The 22,278-nt window shown below is 46.5% G+C and overlaps 1 protein-coding gene across 4 annotated transcripts in view; it reads right to left on the minus strand.

Annotated features, from left to right (window-relative positions):
- Window positions 1-2,640: 2,640 nt before the first annotated feature.
- kif26aa (kinesin family member 26Aa) overlaps window positions 2,641-22,278 on the minus strand; it is a 76,632-nt gene continuing 56,994 nt past the window's right edge. For 3 of the 4 annotated variants that reach the window (XM_062467495.1, XM_062467497.1, XM_062467498.1), the window contains 11 exons: window positions 19,752-19,952; window positions 18,086-18,179; window positions 16,936-17,198; window positions 16,079-16,262; window positions 14,304-14,463; window positions 13,213-13,375; window positions 9,475-12,673; window positions 8,550-8,746; window positions 7,492-7,512; window positions 6,753-6,903; window positions 2,641-4,867 (listed from right to left, as the gene is read on the minus strand). In XM_062467495.1, the coding sequence (XP_062323479.1) occupies window positions 4,683-4,867; window positions 6,753-6,903; window positions 7,492-7,512; window positions 8,550-8,746; window positions 9,475-12,673; window positions 13,213-13,375; window positions 14,304-14,463; window positions 16,079-16,262; window positions 16,936-17,198; window positions 18,086-18,179; window positions 19,752-19,952 (4,818 nt within the window). In that variant the 3' untranslated portion in view covers window positions 2,641-4,682. The remainder of the gene's footprint in view (window positions 4,868-6,752; window positions 6,904-7,491; window positions 7,513-8,549; window positions 8,747-9,474; window positions 12,674-13,212; window positions 13,376-14,303; window positions 14,464-16,078; window positions 16,263-16,935; window positions 17,199-18,085; window positions 18,180-19,751; window positions 19,953-22,278) is intronic. The other variant, XM_062467496.1, reaches the window with a different exon arrangement.

The raw sequence follows: 22,278 nt of genomic DNA on the forward strand, positions 1-22,278 counted from the left end.
CATCTGAGAAAATATAGATGATGGCAAGGAATGTAAAAGGGAAAGGGCGATATAAAACATAGCCAAATGCGTTTGCCTTTATAGTCCCTGTCTCTGTGTCTCAAATATCTGGCTGTGTGGGACAGTAAATAATAATGCACTAAATAGCGATGCATAAAAAAGGAATAATATTGCCTATAACGGGATGAAGTCTCAGAGATGATCCTGTTGTTTGAGGTTTGATTGATTGAGGGTAAGTGCATTGTTATAGGGCTTTAAAGTAAACAGGGGAAGACAGTGCCATTGAGACGTGGGCCACCAAAACAAGCAGCGTTGTTAAATTCCTTTGCTTAGCTGAAAGAGCCATGACAGGGGTTGATGACAGGTAGACAGCCATTATGTGTCTTCAACAGATCCCAAGGTTTTTGATTGGTTGAAATCAACCGTTTACGAAAGTTCTGAATATCAAATGCAAATCATTGGGAGTATTAGCTTTTTCGATTTCCATGGCAACATGCACAACAGTACTGAAAAGCTGAATAAATCCAAGGCTGGATGCCCCCAAACCACAGAACTACAAATTATGATTTTCATAATGTTAGGTTGGACATTTACCCTCTAGCAAGTTGGTACAACTCCTTTTCTGAAAACAAATTCCCCCACTGCCCACTAAAAAAACCTGGATTTAGTTTGGTTCTTGCACAATTTATTTCCTTCTCAGTGAAATAAGTACATTTAAACATACTTAAACATTAAATAGCGAAAACATATTCACGTGTCTACAGACTGCTTCTCTGAAACAAAACTAAAAACAGAGACGCCGTCAACAATTATAGATAAAATCCAAAACCTCCGTCTACCACTTTAGGATGAATAATAGAAAATCAATTAGTCCCAAAGATCTGCAGTAGATCATTGACCAATTAGAGGAGGGCATAGGACAAGGCCTGAATGGGCATCAGATAGGCATCATGCCTGATGCTCGGCGGTTGTGTGTACAGTATAGTGTTGGAGACAGTTGTGTGTACAGTATAGTGTTGGAGACAGTTGTGTATACAGTATAGTGTTGGAGACAGTTGTGTGTACAGTATAGTGTTGGAGACAGTTGAAAGTGTTTGCTCACAATGATATCCTTTTGGTAGCAGAGTTGTCAACAAGTTAACAAAAAAACATAGGAGACTACATTTACATTACATTTAGTCATTTAGCAGACGCTCTTATCCAGAGCGACTTACAGCAAGTACAGGGACATTCCCCAGAGGCAAGTAGGGTGAAGTGCCTTGCCCAAGGACACAACGTCATTTTGCACGGCCGGGAATCGAACCGGCAACATTCTGATTACTAGCCCGATTCCCTAACCGCTTGTTATGATTCTGAATGTGATACAATTTACTATAAGCCTAACCCTAAATCAATCATTGGACTGAAAATAAAAAAAGTTTTTCACCCTAACTTGTCAAACTTATTCAACAACTAAACATTGCCTAACCTTAAAAAGCCAGCAAGACATTGATAGCCTACTGTATGTAATTTCTCAATGAAAACACATTTTTAAAGCTCTACCTTGATATTTAAATGTAGATACTACCACCAATACATACAAATATGTATATAACCTAAAGTAGACAAAGTTAAAACTGGGTCATCTGGACAGGTTAAACTGTAGTTGCATTTGAGTCGAAGTACACATGACAGCGCCAGGATAAGCACAAGCCTACATTCGTTTGGCCCGAGGAGTATAGCTACCATTATGAGAATGCATCAGGTCCACTCAGACACAGAGGGGAACCAGGGGCCGGTGCAGGATGTGTCAGGCAACATTCCCATGCTGTCTTTCGCATTAGAGAAAGCTGAGCTGTTTTTGAGTGCAACCGTATTTTCATCCATGTGTACTCAGACAGAAAGGTACAGAGGTGCCAAGATGTTCTTTAACTGAACTTTGCTGTGAGGGTAAATCCATAGCAACAGTAGTAGAATTAGATGTTCTTATCATAGCGTGTCCTTTTTGCATCTGTTGATGTTAAGCCTCCCTGGTCTTCAGTGCAAGTCCAGATTACAGTGGTCTTTGTGATTTTACAAAATAAAGTTGCCTTCTTTCCTGTAGGCTGATAATCGAAAGAAATGTGTTTATTACATTACAAATTCATGTTGTTATGCTGTATTGTGTAGATTCTAAATCTAGCACTAATCAACCAGTGAACCAACCAGCCAATATGTACTTGTATGATCAATTAACAGATTGAATACGTTGGTCCTTTTAATCAATTATCAATCAGCAGAATTTTGCTGTATTTTGTTTTCTTAATTTTTAAAAAGCTTCCAGATGCTACTGTAGGACTAATTTATCAAAGATCATTCAAACTGTGATTATCCTATTTTATACATTAAATATCACAACTCTCATATTTTAGCTCTAGGTCCTCACATAATTAATGGTGAATAGTTTTTGCCTTTGCCATTAGTCCAGTCTATATAAGAGCATACTTAACCACTGCATGTCTTTGTCCATTATTACAGAAGTGGTCATTAATTATTGTGTAAAGTGGTAGATTTATTATTAAAGTGTATAACTAATACTGTTGTGTCCCTATGTTAATGTGTGCAAAATAGACGTGAGGAAATAAATAAACAAATAAGTTTCATATCCATAGTGATATAAAGAATAGGATTCACATCCTTTATTAACATGAGGCAATGCAATTCCACAAACTGTATATTTGAATTATTTATCAGAATTTTGTTTAGTTTTTTTTTTTTTTTTACAAATATTAGAAAACTGTACATTATAAAACCAAAGACAATAAAAAGGTTTATTAAAATATTACATGAGTAGATCAAGACCTCTTAAAAATGTACTGGTTTGGCAAACACTGTTACGTTCCTGGTCAATGCAATCCACAGACCATCTTAAAAAATAATAATTATGCATATTACAAAAGAAAGGGTAACAATGATCTCATGCAGCAACATGTAGAAGGGCCTGAGAGCGCCTCATTTGCAGGAAAGAACAAGAATAAAAAGTTAGAAAATTGTTTTAACCCCTTAACAGAGGTCATGTGTGTTGCAAGAGAAAGATATGTTGCCTATAAAATAACGCAAAGAGGTAATGGTTGGAAACCTTGATAAACCACAGGAGAAAAAATCAATCTCTTCCTTGACAAAAGCAATACTGTACCTAAAGTCATTTGACGTGACTCTCAAACGGATACATTTCTCGAGGCTTATAGAAGGGCCAGCACTAAGCCTGTTTCAACACCAAACTCTTAAATAAAGGTGCAGAACATTTGACCTATACAGTCTATATAATACTGAATGAGTTGAATTTGCACGAGTACAGTACTTGTAGGACAGACTCATTGGTGACAGGATTAGAATGCATAGTCAAAGCCGATTCCCTCATCAGTTGCGACTCTTTCTACTGTAACAGATAGAATTTGTGCTTGGTTCTCCTAGCCACGTGAAGAAGGCTTGGTTTAGCCCTAATTACGCACTTGTATTTGTGTTTCCTGTAATATCAACGTCCATCCCAAATAAACTACAGAGGAGGCAATGTGTGAGTATGTTCAGAACCATATCGATTCAGGCTAGGGTTTCACTGTGAGCTCTACTGTATTATTATTTTCTAAATGGTTACTTGCCACGGAAGGTTGTGTGGGTACTCTTTACCATCGTACAACAGAACTTTAAATAAGTCCTCTTTCAGATCCTGAGTGCCACACGGTCTGATTAACGAGTTGCAATCACTGACGCCAATCGCTGCATCACAGACCTCATCTAAGACCTCCGGCGAACGCTTCATTTTCTGTGGGCAGAACAGGAGGGTCCTGTGGGTAACTAAAAGAGACAGGGTGGCATTCTGTACGGATTGTAATGTTTCTGCTCAATTGACTGCAACTTAGCATGTACGTTCTCGGGCAGAATCGAAGCTGACAGGCTCATTCCATTTCTAACTTTCAGAAAGGGTCGAAATGTGTAACGTAACCAAAGAAAGTCTTTTTGCTTACAAACTATCGGCAGACAAGGCTGTGATACACTTGAAAACACAAAGAAAGGCAAAGTTTGGGGTATGCAATAACAATCAACTTATTGCTCGTCTTCCCTTTTATTCATGGATTCTTTTCTTTTCCATAACTAAAACGATGCTTTGTACATACTTTATTATCATATAAATACACTATACAATATAATATCATACAAAATACATTTTTTTTCTCATAAGGAATACGTTTTTAGAGTTTGCTCAGATAAGTGGGTTTCAGACTAGCACCGATCAGAAAAAAATTATATTCCCTTGGAATCAGTCAGATAAAGGCACACCCTGGTGACGATGATGAAGATCTTCGGTCGTCCTCAGTTCCAACTATCTCTCCTCTCACACAGGAAAGCAAGAGAGTTTGTAGCCTATCCAAAGTTACACGTTCATTGTACTCTGATCTAACCACGGCGTTCTAGAATGCACTTGGACACATTGTTCTCTATGCAGTGGCAAACCTCCCCTCAAGATAAAAACCTACGCAAGCATTGATTTCTCTTTAGTCCCCTCCTCCGTTGCTCCTCCCCTCCGATGACTCAATCCTCAAGTCCCTCAGTCGCTCGACTTCGTTTTTCCTCGGCAAACCACTCTTCCGTCCTCTTGTTTTTTCACCCATCTTTTGAACGCAGACTTTCACATGTTCTCCATCCCTCACTTCCTTCTGGCCGTCTCACACTTCGACTTCCTGGGCCCCCCCTTGGGCCACAGCAGCTGCAGGCACCAAGATGTCGAAGCAGGTCTCCATCATGACGCGGGACTTGCATAGGTTGACACAGTACTCCAGCTCTCCTGTGGCCTGCGCCAGAGCCTCCAGGTACTCCTGAGACTCCTTGTCCAGATCCTGGTCCACCTCAACTACAGGGTTCAAGGAGAAAGGGTAGATAGAGAAGATGGAAGGGACAGAGGGAGGGGGCGGAAGAGAGAGAGACAGATTACGATTAATGTGGGGAAAAATATGCAGCGAAAAATGGCCACACAGCAATTGATTATTTTCAGTCACCTTTAACAAGTAAATACACTGGAAGCTCTTCTAGATGGTTCTACTGTACATGAGTGACAGCAATGGGATCGACTCTCCCATTACTTCACCTTTACGCCGTCTTACACCTTACGCTGTTTCAACCTGCAGTGCTAGTCGTGGTGACATTGTGATTGATAATGAAATAACATTGTTTGACACCAGGTGGACATGCTGAGGTGTCTTATGGGGGCTGCTCAAGACATACGACCCTCATTTCCACCACACAGGGGGACGAAAGGGTGATTTATAAAGCTTGACTGCTCCCATCATGGGCTTGGCCAACCAGCAGTGCCTAAGCCAATGGGGAAGCAGCTCGTGAAAATGGGAATTAGAAGATGTGAGAGGGATGAAATCATGCCGTATTGATTTCACGCATACATCTAAGTGTGCTGGTCTGTAGACGTGTCATCCACTCATGCACTTTTACATTTTCTTTTAACGAAGGCGAGGACCTCGGTGAATGGGGCATCTGCCACAAAGACACACACAAACGTATGGCATGAGGCGAAAAGGGCAGCTTCTCTTTGAATTCGGTTACCTTTATCGTGTGCATAGTCTCCCCCCCATCTCCCACTTCAAACTGTATGTGACTACAGTGGATGTAGATACATGAGAGTGACGTCAATGTAATCCCTGTTCATCCCTGTGGGATGTTATAAAAATACAAATAAAACAGCTTTGACCCCATTAATATCTTACGTTATTATTTTCCCAAACACTTTGTTTTTGTTCAGTCACTGAAGAGGTCCTGGGGACATTTTTGGTTGTTAAGGAGGTTTCAAAAATAGTTTCCAATGGATAGAACGGCAACGCTCAATGCTCAGTAAATGACCAGTTCATCGTTTTGTCTATTTGCGCTTAGAGTCCTGAATTCACTTGCTTGCCTTTTGTGTATGTGAGAGAAGCATGTGCACTCTGTGAAGTTTTAAGTGGTTTATTCAAAGCTACGCTGGCCTCTTCCCACCTCAGCCGCTAAAGTATTCCAGAATAAACTACATTGAACTCTGTGGCTTTTGTTAACGTTTGTACGTTAGTGGGAAGGAGAGTGGTTTCAGCTGTTAGGCTTTGTGTAGACCACACATGGTGTAAACTACAGTGCAGTACAAGGTCACTTGAGGCCAGCAACACACATTTAGCATGACACCTGCTTGTGTCATGCTACATACAAAGGAATAGGAACGGGGTGAAGTCACTGTCCATTCATACATGTGTCACAGCGGGCTTTGTGATATCTGCTGTCGCAAGTGAAAAGGTTTATTTACTTGTTTGCTACTTCAATCAGTGGCTCTCCCAGCGAGGGAGTGCTAATATTCTTTGTTGTCAATCCATGGCAAACTCACCGGAGGGTAACTGTGTAACAGTGGAACGGAGCTTTCGAGTTGACACCGTAAATGACTGCGGGATAAGCACATTCGTTCCGAGCAGGCCAAGAGCGCATGCAATTGCACAGAGCTAGGCTATTAAGCAACGCAAGGACGACGATCTTACACCTCGAACCAGAACACAACATCCAGCGGAGTGGTCGCAGAGCGACAGCAGAGTATGCGTGTATGCATCGTCTGATGTCACATCTCCGTTTGTAGGTTCCTTTGTGTACGGTAGAGACTGAGCAAGTTTCTACAAATAATATATGAGGATGAATCTCAACTGACAGGCTATATTGAACAACACACACACTCTGACGTATTGGCTCCTCTAGGTTGGTTCGACAGTACTTACACTCTCCACTCCACTTGCCCGGGTCCAACATCAGCCTGCATTTGGCGTCCTCCAGTTCCCCCTTCAGCCTGTCATGCTTGGCCCTCAGCTCTCTGGTCTGTTGCTGCCTCTTTTCCAGCATCCTCAGTCTGGCGTTGAAATACTGCAGGCCCTGACAGAGCAAAAAAGCGATGGAAAGGAGTGAGCGTGCTGGGTCGTGTGGAGAAGATGAGCCGTGGAACTCCCTCTGGTGAAAACCCTGGCTGCGACGGAGGGATGTGAACAGAGTGAGAGAGCCAGACGGAGCGAGGCTCAGTTTAGTCCGACATGGTTGTTGACGTTCTGTGGGGGAGTCGGTTATGTGTACTCTGTGAGTGAGGCTTCGCACCAAAGAACAAGGGTTATTTCAAGGGAGATTATTTCTAAATTGAATCAGGAGCGGCTAACCTGGCCAGGGTTTAGCCAGTGTCCATTGGCAGGATTAATTAGGAATGATCTGGAAATAAAATTAGCAACCAATGTAATCTTTGCTTTAATCTGTGTGACAAACGTTGGGCTCAGGGATTAAGATTAAATTTGTCCAACAGGGGCAAGTTATTGAAAGGTAACATAATGGGAAGGATTGTTCCCACTTCTGTTTTTATGTTAATACCTTACTATTGGGGACAGAAACTACTGATGCATTATTTATTGTTTATGGATTAAAACTTTCGTCAGGGTCTAATAATGTAACCACATTCGTAGAGATGAATCTACATACCTTTTCAACATCCTGGAAAGGCTGTTGAGAGATGGCAGACAGGAAAGGGAAAAAACACATTATCAACAATTGCTAATGTACACACGTACTGTCAGGCACATGCTTAATGAAGGCACTTGTTCCCAGAAATAAAGCCTATAATCACACGTGCACAATCAAACACTTTGCACACGTATCTTTGGTGCTAGTGATGACAGGCTTTCAAAAGCAAATTTAAAATAATCTTTTCCTAATTGCAAATGAATCAAAGCGCCATCAGGCTGAATTAATGTCTTTCCCCTTCTCGTCTTGCCTACACTATTCGCTGGGTGACTGGCTCCTACCCGTGTGAGTGGTTAATGACCCACGGTCATGAAGAGTAGAGAGACCCATAAAGTGCATCCAGGCAGGACCCAGATAGCGGGGCCAACCTTCATTCATCACTGGCTCCTCCCCAACAAACGCTCCGACATTTGGCTTCCCCTGCCAGGCCTACCCTACTCCTGCCATCATTCATAGTTCAGCCAATTAAGCGGCGATAGGATTGATCTCTGTGATAACCCCAGTTACTGACCAAACGAATCTCAGTGCTGTATGCCTGAGAGAACGTGACCTCCTGGAGCCGTCAAAACACTCAAAAAACGCTAGCTGGGTTGACGGTTTTAGACAGTTCAACTTTTTTTTATTTGGGACGTGCTCAGTTGAGGATGAAGCGGGCTGTCTCTTCAATGTCAGCCAACGACAAAGGGACACCATATCTCATCCACCGTGACCAAGTTTGAGATATATTCTATGAAACCTGAAGTGATTCGCGACTAAATAGGATTCTCTCCAATCTTTCACCTTCGACGTTATTCGTTTTTTCCATTTAGTTGGACAAAATCGAACACGAGAAGAGCCGTGATGGGAAGCAGTGGGTTATTACACCCACTAACGAGGCCAAAAAGAAGTCAATCCGCCAACACACGTTTAACAGTGCACGGCTAGCCATTCATCGCTCAAGGGCGAGCTGACAATTTGACGTGCAGAAGCATGCCAGCGCGCCAAGGAGCCGAGCGGCTGCGAGACGTCCGTCTCACCTCCGTCCCCGCGAGGCCTTCTCTCCTCCGCTGCAGCCTCTCCACGTCGTCGATCTCGTACACCTTGATCTCGAACGGCTCCTTCAGGGTGCCACCCAAGGGGGGCAGGTCCACCCACTGGCCAGGCACGCCAGCCTTCCTCCCCAGAGAGGAGGTGTCTGGCAGGGGGGCTGGGATCAGCCGACGGCGCTGCAGCCCTGGAAGACGGAGCCACACGTAGTGAGTCAGTGGGGGTAAGGGCTGTTAATTGGAGTTGGATATGCACACCAGTAATATCCTGGCGCAGGCAGCGCTGCCTTGAAATATGCATGAGATAAAAACGTGCCAAGATACACAGACGGATAGCAGACTTCCATAGAGTGGGATCACATAACCTTCAGCGTAGGCACTGATTACATATGCATTAGGCACTAGACCCTATCCGTTGCTGTTGTGAATTACATCCAACAACTGAATGAACAGCCTAAAAGCGTGTTTGGAGTGTATGCGGGAGGAGAATGTGCTATCATATCACTACGGGTACAACACTTAATAATTCTGCTGTAGGTGGAAGACAATTACACATATCCCAATATCTTTCAAAAAGGTTATCTGTGGTAAACACAAGTAGGGCATAGAAATGCATGCACGTGTCATAGAAAATAAGATAAGATAAGAAATCATATAAATGTAAATTTGAACCCAAGAGAAATATCATAGTGAATACTGTTGCTACCTTGAAAGGTATCAAGATCTATAAAAAAGGGGAAGGTATACTGTATATATATATATATATATATAGAAAATATTTAAAGTTGAATTAAATGTGCTCTAAAACGTACTGTACACCATCTATTTTCACATCATCTAGTCTGATAACATCTGTTCGATGAGGCAAAGCCATGACCTCATCACAAAACTAACTTCCCTGCAGCCCCCAACTCACCGTTGCCTCTCTTCTTGGGCGACTTGGACACCCGGCTCCTATTGGACGAGGACACCCCGCTCTCACTCATGGAGTCGTGCGCCGAGGAGGCGCTCCCCGTGGTCTCGCTGTCGCGGATCATGCTCTCGTAACCGCTGCTGCCCCCGCTGTGGTAGAACAGGGCGGTGCGGCCCATGGCGGGAGGCAGCTCCCCGCTGAGCACGCTGCTGTTGTCGCTGCCGTGGCCGCTGCTGTAGCGCTGGGGCCTCCGAGGCGCTGTGATCTTGCTGTAGGGCGAGGGCAGAGGCGCGCTCGCCGAGGACCCTCCGACGCAGCTCCCGCCACCTTGGTCGTCGCTTGCCCGGGCCTCCGGATCTTTGCTCGGGTTTTTCCTCGGGCTTCCGGCAGCGAGTTCGCTGACCCGGCTGTTGGCGGCCCGGATGGCCTGCTTGGTGCCCATGATCATGCCTCTTCCAGGCTTGCCGTTGCTCCCTGCCACGGAGCGAGCTGGGGGTTTGCCCGTCGGAGGGAGGCTAGCATTGCGCGGGTTTGAGGCATCGAGGGATTTTGTGGAGGAGCTCATGGCCTTTGAACTGCTGGCAGCCAGTGTTCGAGCCTTCGACGCGTTTGCGATCGTGGCACGGGGGTTGGCGCTCGACTTGAGCTGCCCCAATTTGCTTGCGGACGCAAAAGCGGCTGGAGGAGGTGGGGAGGTGGCCGGCGTGGAGACAGAGGGGGGAACTCCAAGTCTGGGAACTGATCGGCTTGTTTTTCCATTGCCTCCCAAGCTGGTGCCGCTGTTCTCCCTTGACAGCACAAGCCTAGACCCGACGGAAGTCAAACTATCAGATCTCTCCAAGGACATGAGGCTACCATAGAACTTTCCAGAATCACCTTTGGCACTTCTTGCTTTCAAACTTGAAGCCATCCTAACGGAGCCATGGTCATATTTTAAACTGGATGTTTTGTAACTAAATGAATCCCCGCGAAGCCGCATGTCAAATTCCTCCTCGGAAACGGATGTTTTGGGTGACGAGGACTTCAACGAATCGCTGCTTGACTTTAAGGCACTTGGAGATAACACTATCCGAGTCTTTTGATCCAAACTTGACTTCCTAACCGGTGGAGCAGGAGGGGAGATGCTTCCGGACTTGGGAAGCATGCTGCTTTTCTGTCCATTGGCCTTCTTTCCCAAAGATGCAAACCTCAAACTACCGGTCCCTGCAGCGATATCCCGGCCCCATTTTGTATCAGAGGAGCTATGAGGAACTGAGACTGTGCCAAGAGTGGTGGCCCCTCGTCTAAGTTGAGGCATCCTGATTAGCGTTTCCCCTTTCTTGCTGCTGGACTTCTCACAACCGTCAACAACCCTCTGAGCGGACGAGGCCACTTGGGCCTTTGGCGGACGAGGTACACTGTTGCTGTTTCCGCCTGGCCTCCCGGAAGGAATGCCACTCATCCCATTTCGGGGTGGCTTGTTCGCAGAAGAACACTCAGTCCCTCTGTGGTCGGAGTGGCTGCTACCTCGAAGCCAAAGCTCGTCTTGCCTGCCTTCCTGTCTACTGGAGCTTGGGAGGATAGATGAGGTAGGCTTGGTTTTCCTGGGAAGACTGGAGTGAACGGCATGGCGGGGGTTCTGAAAAGAGCCTGAAGTGTTCAGAGTATTGGCTCTCAGTTTGGAACCTTTGAGGGATGCTTTGGTTGAGTCAGGGGAGGTCGGGCACTTAGTTGAGGAAAGTTTACTTGGGGTGGCAGGGTCACTGTCCAGCTCAGAAAAGCAGACGCCACTGTCATTTAGGGAGCTTTTAGCGCCGTGCTGCAAGAAGGGCTCCCTGCGAAATATACTCGGAGAAGATAAAAAAGACACGTTCTCCGGCGCTACCAACTTCGCCTTCGGAAGGAGTCTACCGGTCGAATGGGTTCCTTCACTTTCAAGTGAACACACGCTCGCTTCGCTAGGCCAGGAGCCAATGGAGGATTGTCTGCTGCCACGATGGCCAAATAACTCATCCAGGGAAGCTGACACCACTTCAGAGCTCACCCCGGAGGCCCCCTCCTGGGATGTATAAGCATCAAACTCATCATTGATGCTGCTGATAATGCTAACAGGACGGGAGCCAGAGGTCACAGCCTGGATGGAGCAGTCACTGTTGAAGCTAATTATACTAGAAGGTCGCCCGTTGTCCGGAACGAGGCCGATAGACAGCTCCTCCACCACTGTGAACACAAGTTCGTCTTCCCCGTTGAGTTCCACAGGCTGCTGGAGGGTGACAGTGGTCCGTAAGACATCCCTTTCGAGGCACCGGCCTCTCAGGGCTGCTCGCAGATGACTCACCTCCATGGGACTCCTGCTCATGTGGTGGGCTCTCTCCATGACAGGGGAGCCCCCAGGTTGTCCCTGCCTCAGAGCCTGCTGACTCATTCCCACCGGAGGTGCCCTGTCAATGGCCTCAGCATTCTGGATGTGTTTCCTGGAGGGCCTTGGCAAGGAGGGAGAGGCAGAAGGTTTGGGGGCAGATCCTTTGTTGAGGTAGACCTTCTCTCGAACCACAGGCTCGGAGTCCTGTGACGACGACCTGGGTGTCACCACACAAGCCTGACTGGCAGCGACTAGAACCTTCTCCCCGTCTGCACTAGTCCGTTTGTGAGTCTCTGGGATCCCCCTTTCTGAGGAAACGTTGGATTGTTCCGGCTCAGATGTACAGGAAGCGGGGATGGTGGTCGCTGAGCTGACAGGTGGCTTCTGGGAAGGGGCTTTGACAGCCACGTCTGCAGGTTTGGTTGGTCCACTTAGAGTTTTTTGGCCTACTTGTGCTCCTTTCCCTTCCCCGGTGAAGCCGCCTGGGCCTTCACTGCCATCTATGCACTCCAGTCTTTCTTGTAGCTCCGCAAACGTATTACACTTCAAGTGGTCACCATCTTTCCGTGGGGCATCTTTGACTCGCCTCTTGTTCAGGGAGGGAATTATGGGAACAAACGCGGGCGGCCCCTCGTTGTCGCTGAGTTCTCGGTCTGAAATGGCGGCCCCGCCAGGTCCGATGTAGATGACCGTGTCACAGGAGTGCTCGCTGCTGGATGAGTAGTCAGGGTCACTGGACAACATGGCGGGCATGTCTGGGTCGAGAGCCACCGTCCGGGGGTGAAAGGATCGTAGGTGCGGAGGCCGCCGGCTTTTCCCCTCTTCGCAGGAACTCTCCCCACCGGAGGAACTGGATGCATACTGCAAGCAGGGAAGAGACAAACACATTTAGTCTGTGGTGGGGATTCAATGGCTACATTCCAGAGAGTGATCATACAATCAATTAGTTGAGAATTACATGTCAATACCACCAAAGGTTAAAAGTGCACACCAAAGGCTACATTAAAATGTATGTTAATACAGTGTATTGGCTTGTAAATTATGCTTCCATATGATGTCTCTGATCTATAAAATACAAATACAGGCTGTCAATCTACCTAATTATGTTGACAGTATGCTTCTGTAATCTCAGTGAATGCATTGCTCTTTCCCTAAGGAGCTCAGGTATTGACTGCATGGAAAAACTCACTCTGAATTATTACTATAACGGTCCCCTTTCAGAAAAATTAATGGACTGAATTATTTCTCCAGCATTCTGGAGCCGTTGTTACCAGAGGAGAAAAAAACCCTATTATAAACATTCTCCAATTAATTCATGTCAAAGCAAAAGATCCTCGACAAAAGGTTCTCCTTTATTGCAAACCATTCAAACCCCCTAATTTGGATCATTCCAAAAATACCTTGGATTTTTTCTTCCTCATGCGGTGGATACGCGAGGCCAGCTGGACGGTGGTGAGCGTCTCCATGTAATTGGTCGGAGAGTCAGAGATGTGAGCGATCATCGTGGTTCGGCAGTTGATGTTGCCCAATGATTCCCTCAGCAACATGGTGAGCTTGCTATCCCTGAATTATACATCAAAAATCTCTCGTTAGCCCAAAAAGACCAGAGGTTCACCATAATATTCTCACACGCCAAACCCTTAGGATCACAGCAATCCTTCTATACCTAAGGATTAGCCATAGACAGGCAAAAAGGAAAGATAATTCATTTCTCTTTAATGGTATTCCGCTTTCAACTACTGTACTGTACCTTCTCATGTACAGTCTGTAAGTAGGCCAATGTGTGGAACGTCTTTGAAAGCATTTCTTTTGAATAAGCCCCCAAACATATCTAACTCTACTATATATTGTAAAAAAATAAAAATAAAAAAAATTTGGAGCCTTATGGTGAATAATCCTTTATAAGTCTTATATACAAGGTACTTCGCCCACGGTGAACCCCAAATCCAGCCTTTCATGAACTAAAAATACCATCAGTAGAATACCACGTCAGGTCTTTACTTTTTCCCTCCCTGTGTTGTTCATCCAAATAGACTAATAGGCTTCATTGATTTCTGACTGAGATTTGAAGACTACAGATCAGGGAGAGATGAAAACGTTCACAGTCAGACTCAAAACGTACGCCTAAATGACGAACAATGACACAAAGACAGACAAACTAGACGCTCCACAATACAAACGCCCAGACAAGACAGCTACAGTGGCATTGTACAAAACTCTGTTGAGAAAAGTCTAAGTAAACACCAAAGTCTCTTGGCAACTATTCTGAGTTAAACACCTATGGTTTATACTGACACACAGCTAAACTCATCAATCCGGGTCTTGACAAATATTCATAAAAGTGTTCTTTTTATCATTGAGTTGTAAATCCTGGTGCTCTTTGCCCATATTAGTTCAAAACATTCGAAGACATTTGTGACATATGAGCACCGTTTCAATACGATCATTAGGGCGTGTTCGTGTATCAAATAGAAGTTGTTTAAGGACATACCTATAGGGCACGTGCTTGGCCCCATTAGCCAGGGCGAGGATGACATTCCCTAGGGCTGACAGCGACAAACACTGGCCTCCGCCTCCTTCTCGGGTCCGACTGATGTCTGTCTCACAGCTGCCCAGATCTAGAAGGTGTAAGCGACTACGCCCACCAGACACTGGGGAAAAAGACACATCGAAGGGGATGGGGAAAGGAAGACCAGTGAAAAGAGAGAGAGAGAGAGAGAGAGAGAGAAGAGAGAGAGAGAGAGAGAGAGAGAGAGAGAGAGAGAGAGAGAGAGAGAGAGAGAGAGAGAGAGAGAGAGAGAGAGAGAGAGAGAGAGAGAGAGAGAGAGAGAGAGAGGGGAGTTCAGCCAATAGTTCATTCAGTTCTGCACATCACCATCTTGGGCGCTCCGTGACAACTAATTGTGTTCTCAAGGGAGCCAGCCAATGACACATGATCAGAAAGACAGAGTGATGCAATGGACTTAAATGGCGCAATCAATCCAGAGTTATGAACAGTTGGCACCGGAGATGGCGCCGAGGCAGGCAGATCCTCACTAACTGCATGAGAACAGAGGATACGGTTGAGAGGACAGAATCCACTCCATTTGAGCTCATCTGGGTCAGCGCTATGAAGACTCACACTCACATGACTAAAAGCCCGAGAAACGAGACCTTAATTTAATACACTGACGGGTTCCGAGATTAACCTTGTGTCAGCAACTTGCAGAAAGTGCCACAAGGCAGATAACAAGCAACTCTGCTTGGACCGAGCGAATGGTCCTATTTCATGTAGCTTTATATAAACATTCCCAGAAAAAAAAGAGGAACTCGAGCCTCATTACCTATTTAAATTTATTCCGATACTGGACAGCAGAGTGCCTACCCACCCCCGCACTTGCTGCTACCGGAGTGAAATACTAATGACCGCTGGTAACGTGAAAGACGCTGAAATGACAGGTAGGGCTTTGCAGGATAATGAAAATATGCTAGCTTTCCTTGTTAGTATTCTTGTTAAGCCTGTTATCAGCAACTACAAATGAAGCTAATGAATGTACGTTGGCTTACACTGAGATAAAAAAGAAAGATAAAGATAATGGACTTGCTGGATCCCATACAGGCTCTCTGATGGTCGCCACATACTAATGATCCATGTGAAATATGTTCTCGAGATAAAAGGGCAGAGACTTTCATTGTGCTGATCCGAGTGGTTCTTTGGAGCGGGGAGCAAATTAGCGACGCTAAGATCTTGCAGAGGGTTAGCAGCATCAATACCATGGTCGATTTAGGGCTAATGAAGGCTATAAGACACGTTTTCTCCGGAAGAAAAAAAAAGTCATTATGTAAACGCTGATCATATCTGATACACTTCACACACAAGATGGGAAGTTAGAGTGGTAATGTTCATGAGATGTCAAAGCTCATCTCATGTCTTTTTCTAATATTAAGGACTTGATATCCAGCCTCACACAGTTCATGTGGGATTTCTACTCCGCACAAGGGAACATACATGTAACAGACAGCACAGTGAATCCACGGCAACCGCACCAAACACAAACCACACACTATTTACATTTAGCAGACGCTCTTATCCAGAGCGCCTTACAGAAAGTACAGGGACATTCTCCCCGAGGCAAGTAGGGTGAAGTGCCTTGCCCAAGGACACAACATCATTTTGCACGGGCGGGAATCGAACCAACAACCTTCTGATTAATAGCCTGACTCCCTAACCGCTCAGCCATCTGACCACCGGACACACAAACACACAAGATCAAGATGGGACCTCACTTCCTCCCTTGGCGCTCTTCTCCATGCGGTACTGGTAGACGTGGAGGGTGAAGAGCACGTGGGAGTTCCTCCTCTCCTCTTCCAGGCAGAGGGGCTTGTTGGTGCTCCGGGCAGCCAGGGCTTCGTCCAGGAAGTAGGCTGCCCGCTCTGCTGTGGCCGCCCGCAACTCACTCTGGTTCTGGAGCTGTGGAGGGAGGGAGGGAGGGAGGGGGGGGGGGGGGGGAGGAGGAGGTTGTGAGAGGAGGAAGTTTGGGGGCAAAGAGGTGAAAAAGACGGAGATATCCAGAAAGGAGAGAGAGAGAGAGAGAGAGAGAGAGAGTGTCACGGTGAGGGACAGAAAAAAGCAAAGGATGTGGAGGTAGAGAGGCGCAGGCACAGAGGGAATGAAAAAGATTGTGTGGGAGGAGACGAGTGTAGAGATGAAAAGGGGCCGCATTAGAAGGGTCTGGCTAATTGGACGAGTGGTGCACATTTCTGGTCTGCTGTATGGGGTCTCCTGGGTGATAAGTGGGTCAGATATGCGCACAGAGGGAGGTGGGTTAGGAGAGGTGAGAGACAGAAGGTCCAATCCCCCCAGAAGGTCATGATAAGAGGTCAGAGAGAGGCGGAAACCTCCGTAAAATAGAACCCTTTTTTGCAGTACCCAAGAAAAATGCTATAGGTAAAGCAACGGCTTTGTGTTAGTGATCTATGATGGACCAAAGGATTTCGGGAACGTGTTTTGTGAGAAGCTTTTTAGAAAAACTTGCATCAAATCAAACACACCCCTCAAATACCCCCCCCCCCCAAACAAACACACACGCAATCCCCCCTCTGCCATTGGACGGCCAACCCATCTCTCCCTCACGCACGTATACCTGTGATCCACAGATGGGGTCTTCACGCAGATACACCCCGGGGGACTGGCCGTCCTGCTGGCTGCCCGAGGAGGCGTCTGCCAGCAGGTCGGTGAGTATCTCGTCCCTGCCGGAGATCTCCACTGCAGACACGCGGACAGAGAAACGCGCGCCGGCCTTCTCCTTGCGCTCCTCGATAAGCTTGAAGAGCCAGGATATGGCGGTGGGGGCGGCGCCCAGGCTCTGGGTGGAGCAGTCCCGGCCAATCATAGTATAGGTCTTGCCTGCAACGGAAAGGGGTCAAAGGTCAATCGAGTTTTCAACGAGGTGAACTCAAGAGACATACAGCACAATGCAAAACAGTTGAGTGACAGTAGAGGGTGATAATGAATTCAATTGGTAGGACAGTACTTGCCGCTCTTAAAAATACACGTTGACGGCTTTGAGGAGATTTAAAGGGAGAATTGAGGAGAACAGGGTCTTAGTGGCAGTACACTAACTAAACACCGGGGGATTTGAGCAACTCGGTGGGGGAGTTGACAGGCCTGCCCAGCTGGAGGTGAAAAAGGGGAGGATAGAGAGAAAATACACTCCTTTCACTCTCCCACTATGGAAAAGAAGCACAACCACTCACCCGTTACACACCTGCCCACACACACAAATCCACACAAACGACGTCCAAACCATGCCCACTCATCATCGTGAGGAAGCAAATGGAAAATACGTGCATGCGCACGCACGCACGCACACACTCCGGTGCACACACATGATTCTTACCCCCACCAAAAAACAACAAGCACAACTGGCTGCCGGCTTGTGCCTCGCCCCCCTCCTTTCTCCTGCTTGCTCCTCCTCCCTCTCCTCTTTCAGTCGCAGAAATCCACAGAAAAAGAGGAGCTTTCAACGAGGCAAAAAATAAAAACACCCAGCGCAGTATACCCCCACAGGGAAATGAACACCGTGAAGTGGTTTTCTAATGGAGAAGGTGGGAGGGGGGGGGGGGGGGGAGTAAGTCAATTACAAAAGAGACGACCTCTGTTTGATTAGAAATCAAGTTTGTTTCCTCCTAAAAAGGCGCGAGTGACTGAAATGACATGTTGGATCGCGTAACGGATGGAAGGGGATTGGAGAGGATGTGTGTGTGAGTCACCACAACGACCCGCTCACTCACCCAGGTTGGCGTGGCCGAAGCAGAAGATGCAGCCGTCGGCACCGTTCACCACAGACTGGATGACCTCCGCCACTGTCCCTGAGCACACCTCAGCCTGTGGACAGAGCATCGCTCGTATCAGCCAAGGACGAAACATCACATTACGATTCAGCCAATGAGGACAGGAGCACAGGTAGCCTCAGCCTATGACATCAAAGCAAACCACAGCCCAGCTAACTTCAACTTCCCCCTTAGAAAGGAAGAAGTCTCCCAATGTATGCAACAGAAGATACAATTGACAACTGGTACAAGCAGAAACAAAACAAGGTCATTCATTTCTCTTTGTGTTATTGTACAACACACAAACTGTACATGCAAGCCTTGAGGGCATAAGGTGTGGAAGGGAATTTCTACAAGTTGCATCACATACAAGCTTCTTTGGGGGAATTGAATTGGCCAAGCCAGTCCACCTTGTTCAAAGTGTGTACAACATCAATGTCAAATGAAAGACCAGGATACATATTGGGGTTTAGCTGCAACACTGCACAAGGCTATTAGAAGTTACATGCTGATAAAAGTCAAACTTTGTACATTATTCCTTTGACCACAGACAGTATCTTACACAGTGCATAGGCTATCCACCCGTGCCTTCCCTACACAACTAGAATGCCATCTTTGCACTCCAACTCTTGAGAAACAGGATGTAATGTAGTCCAAGTCTGCTTTGCTTTCAGAGTGGAGCGTATTTTCGCCCCCGGCAACAGATAATGGGTTCTGTCTCTCTGACCAATCTATGCAGCAGCTAGCCGTCCCCAGGTGATAGACAGAGCCGGAGAGAGGTACCGCCGTAAAGCTTCCGTGATGAAGTGTTCAAGTTTGGATCCTCGTCGTGTGTGTATGTGTGTACGTGTGTGTGTGTGTGTGTGCGTGTGTACGTGTGCGTGGCGGTGGGGGGCAAAAGAGGGAGAGGTAAGCAAAGGGTTGAGGGAGACAGAAAGAACGACGAAGAGGAATAGAGGGAGAGAGAAAGAGAGAGAGAGGTAGAAAGGAGAGGAGAAAGCAGAGGTTTGAGTGTGCGCTGGGGATGTGCCTGTTAGAGAAGAGTGTGCCGGCACTGTGTGTGTGTGTGGTGGCGCACAACTGGGTTTGTCCGTGTCGGGGGAGCGTGTGTGCATGTGTGTAAATATGAATGCGCAATGTGTGCAAGTGTGTGCGTGTGTGTGGCTGCGCCATTGTGAGCGAGAAAGGATTCAATAGAATCATATGAGTTGGCGAGACAGTTCTAAAAGGGGATCGGATGGCTTCCTCTTCAAAGCCCTGATTCCTTTCGAACAATGCTGTGTAGGGGCCCACGTCATCAGGCCCTTATGGTGTTTGACAGAACGCCCTCTAACCTCTTGTTGCATGGCACAGTGCAGCTGGGACCATGCGATGGGGATCCCTACTGTAAGGCTATCCTCATCCAGAAATGTCTGTGTCTCTCTCCCCCCTCTCTGCTACTATTCTCTTTGATCTCAGTGATCTCACCCCCACGTTGAGTGTCTGTGTGACAGGAAGCCTACTGTATTTTGGGGGGAGTGTGGTAGAGGCCCTCACCTCACCGCATAGCCCATCCGGCGTATCTATAACATCGGAACCCAGACCTGGAGGTGAAGAACAGGGCCCTGGGGGAGGACAGGACGTTTACCTGGGAGGTGTCTTGGGTAAACACGGCGTCGAAAGCAAACATCTTGGGGGCGGAGGCCGAGGAGCGTCTCTGGGCGGCGCCGCTAGACGCCGTCTCGCAGAGAGTGAGCTGCTTCTTGCGGGCGTCCACCTTGAGGAACGACATGGACTCGGACGTGTCGTGGGAGCCCTGGGTGGAGCAGATCCGCACCATCACCTTGACCTGCGGAAGGACGGGGAAACAAAGAGGGGGGGGGGGGGGGGGGGAAACATGTTTGTGAAAAACTAATCGCGATACCCCAGCTGAAACACACTAGAGTGTTTTTTTGTCCACACGGACGGTGGATTTGCATACTGTAAATCCCTGGGTCTGTCGCTAACTGCTCCACAGATGGCCATCTGGCACTACTATAGCCAGTTCGAGAAATGTTTGGTTTTGCTTTAAACTGTTCCCAAAGGGGCAAATGCAATGGAATACCAATCTAAGACAGAGAAAAGGTTGAGAAACACTGCTACATATGACATTAAACACCTGTTCTTTGCTCAATGGTAGTGTTCATTCCACATGGTCATGCCCAATGCTAATGCTAATTTCCCCTCCTAATTAGCATAGCATCATTAGAATGAGCTTTGCAACACCTCTGCGAGTGCTCAGCTGCTTAGCCTTTCAGGGTGAAGCATGAATGGATATGGCAGCACCGAGAGCTAAATGCTACGCTAACGTCCTTCAACTGACTTGCCAGGGGATTATCCTTAATGCGGGGCTAAAGCTTGGACGTGATACAATTTGGCAGCACAGGGATATTCAGATTGTCTCAGAGACACACACACAAACAGCGCCTCTCCTTACTATGGCCCAGGAATATTCAACTAGTGACATGTGAAACCACCGCAGGGATTCTACAGCCCGTGATCCAAGGCTCTTGAGACCCTATCCCTGACCTCAGTGTGACATTGACTGGCGACAGAATCAAAAACAACATCAACACTATCTTGGGGAAGAATGGAAATGGCTGTCCCAAGCTCTGTACACAATACAGGCTCAAGGGATTGGTTTTTGTTGTTACATCAAGCCCACAACGGCAGCCAGCTAAACACCTAAGTAGAAACATCTGACAGAACTGGTTGCCCAATGTTTTTCTTAAGTGCCCATCAAATAACAGCTGATTCAGAAGTTTATTCTCAAGGGGGATGATTCAAAGCCAGTTGCAGTCTTGGTCAGGAGCAGTTTTTTAATTACATGTGAACTTGACCAAGCCAACCGTATCAACCTTTAAATCACTTCACAGTAAACACGGTACAAAAACTAGAATCCATGTTAAGAATAAATTGGCTTGGCTACTTTCACAATCAAAACAATTACAAATGTGTAGAGCACAAACCTGAGCATAAACAATTAGTTCTGTTCCAAACGTGATTTTTCATTCACCTGTGGACCTTCACAGAACAACAGTAGAAATCCCAGAAAACATTTGCTTGCATCCTGTTTGAATGTGTACAATTATGAAAATGAAATCTGCATCCAAATTGCTCTCGTGATGTATGACGGCCATCCGTCAACCTTTAGCTGACAATCTGAAGTACATTTCTGTAGGTGATAAAAAATGATACTGCCAACAGCTGTTGCTGATTGTGGCATGTTTCCATGGCCTTGGGTTTGTTGACTTTCAAAGTCCCGTCATCCCTTGCTCATCAGTCTCTTGGTCTACTGACCTAGAAATGTGCCATCCCAAAGGAGGAGAGTCCCAGAACAGACCCATGGGAAATGTAGTCTCAAGCTGTGGCCCCATGGGATGGAGAAGTGCTCCAGGGAGCTGTATCAGTGCATCTGCCTCCATTTGGGTTCAAAAGGGGGGCAATGAGGGAGGAAAACATTCAACCAGCTGTTAAAGCATAAAGGTGTCGATTTGCCGAGCGGACCTGTATCGATGTCGCAATGTCCGATTGGTTGCGCTGTGCCATTTATTTACAGAACTATGAGTTGTTTTACAACAGATTTACTCCAAATTTCTCCTCTCTTCAATTCTGCCCTTTCAGTTAAACAAACAACAAAGCCATTAACCAGCAAAGCTGTGGTCAAAACGACTTACCTTAAAGTGCTTTTAAAAGCTACACATACCATTGCTCTTGGCTAATCTCATTTATATATCCCACCAGCAACCACGCCCTCCCCCCCAAAAAAAGATTAATTTAGGTGCCATTCAACGATAAACACATTACCTCATGAAATATGCATATCTGTCTTTTCATGCATAATGGTTTTAACAAGTCCCAATTGATAGAAAATCACTAATTGAGGTTAATACACTCAAATCCTTATCACTGTGAAACGAAGCGGCTTATATTGAATGTATATATCTTGGTCTGGGTGGGCGACAGGACAGGTACGCACTGTGGTGAGATGCCACCGTTCTCTTGGTAAGCTGACTCAATACTTAACGTCGAGGCCCCGACTTCCATTCTTATCTCTGCATGGAGTGGAGCATTACCACCGAGAGAGTGTTACACACCTAAACAGGATATGAGCTACACTCGGTTTTATCTAGACA

The sequence above is a fragment of the Osmerus eperlanus genome, chromosome 8 (genome assembly GCF_963692335.1).
Source record: "Osmerus eperlanus chromosome 8, fOsmEpe2.1, whole genome shotgun sequence".
NCBI classification, from domain to species: Eukaryota; Metazoa; Chordata; class Actinopteri; order Osmeriformes; family Osmeridae; genus Osmerus; species Osmerus eperlanus.